The sequence below is a fragment of the Myotis brandtii genome, unplaced genomic scaffold (genome assembly GCF_000412655.1).
Source record: "Myotis brandtii unplaced genomic scaffold, ASM41265v1 scaffold151, whole genome shotgun sequence".
Classification (NCBI taxonomy): Eukaryota; Metazoa; Chordata; class Mammalia; order Chiroptera; family Vespertilionidae; genus Myotis; species Myotis brandtii.
In genome coordinates this window covers 1,617,372-1,628,543 of record NW_005355461.1, presented here as the reverse complement: position 1 = coordinate 1,628,543, position 11,172 = coordinate 1,617,372, and the positions used below count along the sequence as shown (strand labels likewise).

Below are 11,172 nucleotides of genomic sequence, written 5' to 3'. Positions count from 1 at the left end.
GGGGGGGGGGGGAGAAATCTGTAATACTGTCAATAACAAAAAATAAATTAAAAAAATAACCTAAAATTGTTATATTATTCTGATAGTGTAACAGTAACTATATTTTATCTATCTTATGATATAGCATACAAGAAAGAACATATTTTTATAAAATAAGAGACTGTTTCAATATAATTGTATTAAGAGTTACTTAATGTGCATTCTTTAGCAATTTTATTAAAAACATCTTAATAGCTTTCCAAAACATAGTCACTTATGAGTTAAAAATATAAAATGACTCATTTATATCTGACAAGAATAATGATTAACTCAAAAACAAAAAGAGACAATGGGAAAATAATTTTTCTTTGCCAGAAGATAAATAGTAAAATATTTACACAATCCATTCATCTAAAGCAAGTAATATATTTGTGATATATTTCAGAATTATAAAATATGCCCAAAACTTTTACTGACAAGATCATCTTTAAATTTATATTTCAGAAACTTGGTGTTCATGAAGATGGAATATATGTTTTATAAAATATTGCACGTTATCTTCTTTGCCCTCTCTATACATTTAAACAAAGTTATAGAGTTAAAATTATAAAGTTAAAATCATAGACTGTCTCTTCTTTTGACCTTCACCAATATCATGAAAGTATTTGTTTAATATAAAGGCTGTTAACCTGTTTTTTGGGTGGAGGGTTCAGAAAATGCTTTTGAACTCTCAGAAAAGCAAGAAAAAAATATGCACATGCATTAAATATTCTACATCCATACACTGAGCAAAGAAGCTATTCTTCTGGACATTTGCCTTAGAAGAATCACAGCCATTTCACTATTAAAAGAAACGTGTTCTTAAAAATTTGTTCCCGTGTTATTTACATTATTCAACATTTCTACAAAAGAACAATGCGTTTGTCAGTATTGTTACATAGAGAACAAACAATGATCATAAATTCTGTTACAAATTTTTGGGTCAGAATAGGAATACATTTGATGTTAAGAATTTTAACGCCAAGCTTCAGGTATTCTAATTCCTTTTTCCCCTCACACTACTACAAACTATAAAATATAATAAGAAAGATTTTAGTAATAGAACTAAAATCAACTTTACTACTAAGGCACTGGAACATACTAGTTTTAAAAGTAAAGAAGTCACACATCAGCATAAGTATATAACCATTCATGAAAAAATGTTATACTAAGAATTATGGTGAAACATTACCAACATGGCCAAATATCATGTTTTTCTATTAATACATTTCCTTTTATTAAAATAATTACCAAGTTTTAACGATGATTCTAATCAATGGATACTTTTCAAAGCATACAAATCATTTGGTATTTAATATTATATCCATGCTCTAATTTCATCGATATTAAGCTTACCTTTCCTTTTGGTCCAGACTGCTTAAAACATGAAAAAGAAAAAAAATGTAAGAGGCAAGACCTCATTTTTGATATATCACTGTAGTTTTAGTAACTGTAAATAAGGCAAAACTCTAATGTGATTAATTTGTTTTAAACACATTATATATTATGTTTTGAATCTTGTCAGATATATAAATTGTTTTTCAATTTTTGTCAACACAGAAAATACTTTATATCTAAACATATTTAAAGAAGAAAAAAGGATATACAAAGATATGAAAAATTCTTGAAAGCTTTAATTAACCACCCAACATTTGAGTATATATGTTATTTTATAGTTATATAAATAATTCAAGAAACAACACAATTTCCTGAAAGTTATACAAACATTTAGTGGTTCCAACCCTGTTATTAGATGTGATTATTTGCTTCTGAGCAAGAAAAATAAATTTAAGGTTGAAACTTTTGCACCAAAGCCTTAGTATATGGTTTGGGATACAAGGAAAGGCGTGGGATAAGGTCATGGCCTCTAATCAAAATCCCAATGTATAAAAGATCCACCTTTCTGCATAGTTCACAGAAAACATAAAAAGCTATCAACATCAATTACTTAAAAGTAAAGTTATAAAAGCCCTCAATTTAGAATAAAATTCACATTCTAGAAATATTCCTCTTTACTATAAAAGGAACTAAATATTCAGAACTAAGCAAAACAGTTGGCAAAATCCTTAAGTCCCCATATTAACTCTTGTATTCCTATCATGTGGAACACACAGGTAAAACCAATTTAATCCTAGCAAAATAGAAAAAAAGAAAGAAAGAAAAGGAAATATGGTAATTTGGTTTTACAAAATCGACATTGAAAAGAAACACTAATTTTTAAAATATATTTTCAATAGTAAGAAAAGCATTACTATAAACTTACATGATGCCATATTTCAAATTTTACCTTGGCTATTTAAAAAAAATGGAATGATCTGTATAAAATAAGTTTATGTTGTATTATAAATAACAGAAAAATGAGGGAATATGTAATATATCTAATTTATAAGTCATGGAACATCTATAATTTCCTCAATATGTATTTATTATCAAGTCCTGCCCTAGAGGAGCTTACATACTTAAAAAAAAAAAAAAAGCTTTTAACAAATGGGAAGGAAGTCTAATTAGTAAGGTAGGACTTTGTAAAAATGTCAACTTATATTCTTGTTGGGCTATCTCATTCTTGAACTAGTGATGTATCAGTGCTCTTAAAATTTAAAAGAAAAATAAAGAAAGGAAAGAAGACTGACTGATTGATTCTGGTGTCCATGACTTGATTTAGGACTTCAAAAATTCATTCAAATTGCTTTTCATTAATAATTAAATCTTGCTTATTACAGGAGCCCATTTTCCCATTTATGGTGTATAAATGCTTTTGTAGATATTCATTTTCCCCTATGGGCCTTACAAGTCTTTTTACCTACCCTTAATAAAAACAAACAAACAAACAAAAGTGAAATGTAAACAAAACATAAACCACTAAATGTGCTTTTGTAGCAAGACTGATGAAAACTAGAGGTGAAGATGGTATCAAGTTATATACATTTTTTAATTTTGGCTTTTTTTTCCATACCAAATACTACCCTCCTCCTCCATCACTGTTAGTAAATCAAGAACCCATCTTTTAATATGAATTAAATTAACATTTGAAATAGCAGTAAGAATATAGGCTGGAATCATAATATTCTCCCATAGAGTAGCTAATTTGATCTGATACTTTAACAATCTTCATTCATTTCTTTTAGATTAAAAAGGTGTGACATACTTGTTTCCATATCTTCAAAAAGCAGGTCTGATTTATTTACGAGGTAAGTTATACCACACTCCAAGAAGAATAGACTGTATGTGTGAATTACTAACTGGTGGCATTTCCTTTAATTTCAAATTAAGGGTTGAAAAAATAAAAATTAGGAGAAGCTATAAAAGTCAGTGTGCTACCCTCACCTGAGGCCTACACTAATTAAAACCAATAAGCAACTATCTTTTTTTCATGACTTTGAATATGTGGTTTCTACTGCATGCAGTGTTCTCATTTATCTAGTAGACTCAAAAGTTACTTTAATATTTCCTTTGTTAATTTTTTACCCTTCCCTTTTCTGTAAATAGTACTACACATACTTTGTATATTTCTACTACTGCAATTACCATGCAATTGTTTGTTCACTTGCTTTCTGACCTCTACCTTAATCAGACCTGAGCTTTAAGGCAGGGACTTTGTCATATTCATCTTTGACTACTCTGTACCTCACCTATGCCTGGTATGTAGTATGAAATGAATGTTTTTCAAGGAAGAAAATTGGAAAAACTCTCAGTGACTTGTCTGAATTTTAAAATATTTTTAATGACGGTTACGCTGCAATAGGAGGTATAAGAAATGTTTATTCTATAAATAAGAATAAAAGTAGAATCTATCCTGCTGACAAAACTTTGTGTTTTCCTTATCGTCTCTAGTTTTTCTAGTCAAGTACTTTAACTCAGGATTGTTTCTTTAAATATAAACTAACTCAAGTTTTATTTTTTTATTTTTAAGAAACATTTTACTAGTGAATATCAGTTCCTATTAACAGAATCTAATCTTTCATGAACATGAGTAATGGTACACATGCATGGTATAACAAGTGTGCAGACCAGGAATAAAACAAAACAAACCAATTTCCAGAATAAAGTCAGTTTTTTAACATAAACAATGAGAAAAGGGGAATTAGGAGAAGTCATAGTGTAAATAAATCCAAACTAACAAACTTCAAAAGCAATAATAATTTTGGTTGCAGAACATATCACTAGATCATAAATTAGTATTTCAACTTAGAGCACATTTTCAGAATATCAAGAACACAGATCTTTACCAGCAGTGGAATCTATCAATGTGATGAATGTGTGAGAAAATTATACCTCTCCTTCTTCTTTCCCCCTAATTACTCTCTTTTTCTTATTTAGTCTCTTGTTTGTGCCACATGTAGGCCAGAGAGCTGGATTTGTTTGTGTACTTTGTAATAAAGCAAGCCAATTTTTGGTATGTGCAGTGACTTCTCTTCCTTTTTAGTTGAATTTCCCAAATGTTTTATGTGAAAAATATGATTAAAAACTGATATATTTTAGTAAAAACGGGTTTTCTTTACTATCCTAATACATGAGAAAGATTTAAGATTTTTAAGTAAAAAATGTTATAGAAAATCTATGTAAATAGTAAACATAACAACGGTTTGTAATAGGACATTTTCTGAATGAGTAGCAGCCTAGATTAGTATTTTTAAATAATGAAGAATAGCATCTAGCATATATACCAAATCTTTAAATTTTATTAGTTATAAAAATTTTTATGTAACAATTCATAATGCAAGAAATAAAGAGATTATTTAATTGTTGGTGTCCTAGAATTTTTAGTAAACTGAAATTGACTCAGAATTGAAATTTCATAATCATTTTTGGATGGTTATGAAAAACCTCAAAAGCATTTAAAACACCAAGCTTTCCCCATTATTTCAAGATTCAAGTAGTACTTTCACAGCCAATGAGAACATCAAAGTCTATTAAAACTACTAAAACACAAAATTTTCTAAAACATTTAAAACTAATATTGCGATTTACTTTGATACTATAAAATCCTATGAGCCTTATAAAGAAAGTAAGGTAATAACTGTAGTGTTACTCATCAGAGCTAAACTACCAGCTGAAGATTTCTCTGTCAAATACTGTAAGTTCCAATGTAATAAAATCAGTGTAACTTAACTGGAATATAATGCAATAAAATGGCTTTCATTTAAAGGACGCATAGGACATACTTCAATGTGAGGTTGGGAGGACAAGAAGAGACAGACCTAAGAATTTATATACTTGTATGTACAGTCCATGGACACGGACAATAGGGTAGTGAAGACTTGAGGAGGGTGGGTAGGGGCTGGGAGGGGGGCGGGAATGGGAGATATCTGTAATACTATCAACAATAAAAAAAGTGTATTAAAATATAATAAAAAAGGTCTCTGTGATTTATTCAAAAACAAATATAAAAGAATAAAATTCTATGACATGAGTTATTTCAGAGACATGATTTTTACAAACAATAGAAATAGTAAAATTTCACAAATTTAAAAAAATGGTTTTAAAAAAATAGTGAAAAAACTCCTATTAAAGGGCATGGTATATGTATACTAAACAAAGGCAATTAGAATCCGTACCTTTGAGCTGCTGTTTTTACAACTGGTGTCTGTGCGTTGGCATGATGAAAACATCTACCATCAATAACAGTTCCAGAACGTAATGATGCATTCTGTGTATTTTCACTACAAATTCAAGAAAAAAAAGAATAATTTGAACAAGGGAAAATTACATATACATATGCAAAATAAATCCTTTAAAATCCGAGTGCATGCAGAAAACCACTTAAAAAAATGTATAAACCCAACTGGCCATGTTAAATTGTATATTAAGAGTTTTCCACTTTCTGAATTTATCTCTGAACTAGAGGCCCAGTGCGTGAATTCGTGCATGGGTGAGGTCCAGCCAGCCTATCCAGATCGGGCCAGGCTGGCTGGGGGGAGGAGCCGCAGGTGGTGGGTGGGAAGGCCCTGCCGCTGGAGGGAGGGGCCAGGGCCAGGGGGAGGGGCCACGGGCTGTTGGCCAGCTGGCCCTGCCCCCTAGTCGAACTCCAGGTTGAATTCCTGGTCGAACTCGAGGGGACAATTTACGTTTAAACTTTTATTATATAGGATAGGATGTTTCCAATCCAGTTTATGAAAGATGATAAACAGTAGAACACTAGAATAGAAATCATGAATTCTAAATAAATGCTTAGTATTATAAGATTTCTAGTAAATTAATTCAGATGTTTTCTGTCCTTATTCTCTATTTATAAATGAGACTATTATAAAAAGTTTTTAAACCATGAGCATTAGTTTTCTTACATGCTAAAATAAAAGGTTAATTGTAAAGAAAATAATGAGTCCTAAATTCTACTTCTAATTCTGCCACTGACTAAAAAGTTACTTAGCTATTATATACCTCAGCTACCTGCCTCTAAATTGACAAAGTAGAAATGAAATAGTGATTTTCAACCCTATTTCTGGAAGATGTAACAGCCTGTCATATCAGTAACAGTAGTTCACTAAGACAACCACTAAGAAAGGTTGAAGTGCCTTTACCTCAACTTCTTTTTGTTGCTCAACATGTTAAGTCCAATTGGGTTGCCCTTTAAAGGTTTAAAATTTTCAGACTTGTTTCGTCTTGCATATATCTTCCAAGAATCACCAGAACCAGTAGCAACAATTTCAGATTGACGATTTAACTGTAAAAAAAAATCCATAATTTATCAACAACTATTTGAAAACTAATTTAATAAAAAGGTGGTACTAGCTATTAGGGAGGGGTGGGAAGGATGGCAATGGCATGGATAGAAGAGTAATTCAACTATGCTTTTATTTCCTAAGGACAACACACACATAAAGGAACATGGGTATTTATGAAATTATTATCTTTTTTACAAATATATTTTTATTGATTTCAGACAGGAAGGGAGAGGGAGAGAGATAGAAACATCAATGATGAGAGAGTATCATTGATCAGTTACCTCCTGCATGCCCCACACTGGAGATACAGCCTGCAACCTGGGCATGTGCCCTGATCGAAAATCAAACCATGACCTCCTGGGTCATAGGTCGATGCTCAACCACTGAGCCACGCCAGCCGGGCTAATATTATTTTCTTTTCATTTAAATATCTCCAAAGATATTTGAGAAGATTAAAAGAAAAATAGGCATGCTCTCTCCAGAGCACACCTACACCTTTCCTTACCCCAAGCCCCAGGCAGATTACCTTTGCCTTTCTCTCTCCTAAACTCCTAGAGCCCTTCTTTTGCTTCTGTAACTTATTTTCTGAGCCTATGCAGCCCAGTTGGCTCACTTCTACTACCTCTGTAACTTTCTAAATAAACTTTCTCTTATAATAATAAAAAAAAGTACAAAAACAGAAGGGATGAGAGTAAAGGATCTTAGCATAGCTCTTTCCCACAAGAGCAAAAAATACACGTTTCCCCTAAATAACAGGCCTTGCTGATACCTGTAGGAAAGCACAGCCAAATATGCCTTCTACTTCATTTCAACTTGGATAATGACTTTGGCTTTAGCATGAAAGTTTCTATATAAACACAAAACCAGAGATGTTTTCATACTTTCAAATGATAATATAAACATATCTATATCACTATTTGGGTAGATCACAATATGACAATACAATGGCCCAACAGAATGGCTCAGTGGTTGAGTGTTGACCCATGAACCAGGAAGTCACGGTTTGATTCCCGGTCAGGCACATGCCAGGGTTGAGGGCTCAATCCCCAGTAGAAGGCAAGCAGAAGGCAGCCAATCAATGAGTATCTCTTATCACTGATGTTTCTATCTTTCTCTCCCTCTCTGAAACCAATAAGAATATTTAAAAAATAAATAAAAATAAGTATTTTTTAAAAAGACCAATCTAACTTCAAAGCCTATGCTTTCCCAAAATATACTGCATAAATTTTTATAGTGTTATTTGTAGAAATATAAATATTGTTAACAAGAGGCAAAAACAAGCAATGTTACTCCCCAAAAGACTGAAAATCATCAGGATGCAGAACATCTCAAATCAAAGGAACTGCCTTGGCCAGGTGGCTCAGTTGGTCCTGTACACCAAGGTGGCAGGTTTGATCCCTGGTGGGAGGCAACTAATAGATGTCTCTCTCTCTCTGTCACTCCTCACCCTTCCTCTAACTAAAAAAACAAAAGGAACTATACTAAAAATTCCTTTAGAAAGTTAATCCTTCCTCTTAAGAATTTTTTAGCCCGGCCAGCATGCCTCAGGAGGTCATGGTTCAATTCCAGGTCAGGGCACAGGCCTGGGTTGTGGGCTCAATCCCCAGTGGGGGCATGCAGGAGGCAGCCGATCAATGATTCTCTCATCATTGATGCTTCTATCTCCCTCTTCCTCTCCCTTTCTTTTGGAAATCAATGAACTTATATTAAAAAACAAAAAAACCTTTCTGCTAGTGGATGCCCCAAAGCAAGCATCATTGGTGTCTCCTCTCCTGAAGTCGTCAAGTCAGAGTCTCCCAAAGAGCCGGAGCAGCTGCAGAAACTATTTATCAGAGGTTTCAGCTTTGAAATAACCGATGAGAGTCTGAGGAGCTATTCTGAGCAATGGAGAACACTCACAGACTGTGGTGATGAGAGATCCAAACATCAAGCACTCCAGAGACTTTGGGTTTGTCACCTATCCCACTGTTGAGGAGGTGGATGCATCCATGAATGCAAGGCCTCACAAGGTGAATGGAAAAATTGTGAAACCAAAGAGGGTGGTCTCAAGAGAAGATTCTTAAAGACCTGGTGCTCACTTACTAGTAACTGTGAAGAAGACTTTTGTCGGTGATATTAAAGACGACAATGAAGAGCATCACCTAAGAGATTATTTAGAACAGCATGGGAAAATAGAAGTGGTTAAAAGCATGACTGACCAAGGCACTGGCAAAAAGAAAGACTTTGCTTTTGTAACCTTTGATGACTATGACTCTAGACAAGATTGTCACTCAAAAATACCACACTGTGAATGGCCACAACTGTGAAGTAAAAAAAGCACTATCTAAGCAAGAGATGGCCAGCGCTTCATCCAACCAGAGCTCAAAGTGGTCCTATAAACACTGAAAGTGGTCATAGAGGTGGTTTTAGTGGGAATGACAATTTTGTTCATAGAGGAAACTTCAATGGTCAAGGTGGCTTTTGTGGCAACCATGATGGTGATGGATATGGTGGCAGCGGGGATGACTATAATAGATTTGGTAATGATGGAAGCAATTTGGGAGGTGGTGGAAGCTACAATGAGTTTGGCAATTACAACAGTCTCCAAATTCTGGGCCTATGAAAGGAGGAAACTTTGGAGGCAGAAGCTGTGGCCCCTATTGTAGTGGAGGCTAATACCACAAAACCACAAAACCAAGGTAGCTATGGCGGTTACAGCAGTAGCTACGTCAGTGGCAGGAGGTTTTAATTACTGCCAGGAAACAAAGCTTAGCAGGAGAGGAGAGCCAGAGAAGTGACAGGGAAGGTACAGATTACAGCAGATTTGTGAACTAAACCAGGCACAGTGGTGATAGGGCCTAGCTGCTATAAAGAAGACATGTGTTAGACAATACTAATGTGAATGGGAAAAAAACCAGAGGACTGTATTTTTGACTAATTGTATAACAGGTTATTTTAATTTCTGTTCTGTAGAAAGTGTAAAGCAGTCCTCACCAGTTTGGCTCAGTGGATAGAGTCGGCCTGCGGACTAGAGTCGGCCTGCAGACCCCAGGATCGATTCTGGTCAAGGGCGCGTACCTCTGTTACATGCTCATCCCTGGCGCTGGTCGCAGTGCTTGCTGGAGGCAACCAAATTAATGTGTCTCTCTCACACCGATGTTTCTATCTCTCTGTCTCTTCCCCTCCCTTCCACTCTAAAAATCAATGGAAAAATATCCTCAGGCGATGACTAAAACAAGAGTGTAAAGCATTCCAACAAAAAATTTTAATATAAATTTTTTTGCACCCATGCTGTTGATTGCTAAATGTAATAGTCTGATCATGACGCTGAATAAGTGTGTCTTTAAAAAAAAATGTGCTCAAACCTCAGAGGGAAGGTAGGGGAGGGTGGGGGTAAGGGGGAGAGATCAACCAAAAAACTTATATGCAAGCATATAGGCCTAATCAATAGACACAGACAACAGGGGGGTGAGGGCATGAGTGGGGGGGATAGGGGGTAATGTGGGGATAAGGACACATATGTAATAACTTAATCAATAAAAAAATAAAAAAATATAAAATAAAATAAAATGTGCTGTGTAAAGTTAGTCTGCTCTGAAGCATCTTTGTAAACTACCCCAACAGTGTGAAGTTAGAATTCCTTCAGGGTGATGCTGGGTTCCATTTGAAATTTATTTACAACCTGCTTGGGCACAGAGCATTGTCTTCAGAAACTTTGGTGCAGTTGAATTGACAAGTTATTGTGCTATGATCTGGAATTCACCATTAAAAGGGTCACCCAAGCAGAGTCATGTAGTTTATTTGGTTATTAATGATTGTTGGCACAGACTATACAATATATCTAAACTGAATTACAGTACCAGGTAAAATTATAGATGGGTATGAAGTTTGTGATCATCCATTTTCATGTGTAATCAATAAACAATTTAATAACCTCCTGAATGACAAAAAAAAACAAACCCACAAAGAATTGTTTCAACTAGCCCTGCTGGTGTGGCTCAGTTGGTTGAACATCATCCCATGCACCAAAAGGTCACTGGTTCGATTCCCAGTCAGGGAATAGTGAAATAGTGTCATGAAATAGTATTCTTTTGATTTAACCATTCAAAAAATGTAAAAACTGTTTCAGTTCATAGACCATAGATTACAGGTTGGATATAGTCTGTGAGCTTTGGTTTGCCAAGCCCTGTATTATAACATTAATCATTAAGTAACTAATGAGAGTAGCCAGTTACTAGAATTTAAGCTCCACAGGAACAAGAAGCTTGTCTGTTTTTCTCCCTAGCATTTAGAATACTATGCTCAATACATATCTGCTGCATGAATACATATTTCATTGGGGCAGCTAAATGTACAAAAATTGTCAATATGTGGTATCTTCGACACAATCATCACACACCACATAGTGAATTTAACTAAAAAACAAGTATTCAGGAAATTTAGCAACTAAGAACTTCAGGTAATAAAACCTAAAAGAATCTACTAAATTATTAGAGACATTAAGGCATTTAAG

General features: G+C 34.2%; 1 protein-coding gene and 1 pseudogene across 10 annotated transcripts in view; one reads left to right on the top strand and one right to left on the bottom strand.

The window, feature by feature from the left end:
* The window catches only part of SENP6 (SUMO1/sentrin specific peptidase 6), a 111,768-nt gene that overhangs the window by 55,949 nt on the left and 44,647 nt on the right, over positions 1-11,172 (bottom strand). For 6 of the 10 annotated variants that reach the window (XM_014535792.1, XM_014535787.1, XM_014535789.1 and 3 more), the window contains 3 exons: positions 6,537-6,679; positions 5,574-5,678; positions 1,375-1,395 (listed from right to left, as the gene is read on the bottom strand). In XM_014535792.1, coding sequence (XP_014391278.1) covers positions 1,375-1,395; positions 5,574-5,678; positions 6,537-6,679 — 269 coding nt within the window. Of the gene's footprint in view, positions 1-1,374; positions 1,396-5,573; positions 5,679-6,536; positions 6,680-7,449; positions 7,502-11,172 lie in introns of those variants that run through there. The other 4 variants (XM_014535790.1, XM_014535791.1, XM_014535796.1 and 1 more) reach the window with 3 other exon arrangements.
* On the top strand, positions 7,964-9,306 carry LOC106725270 (annotated as a pseudogene).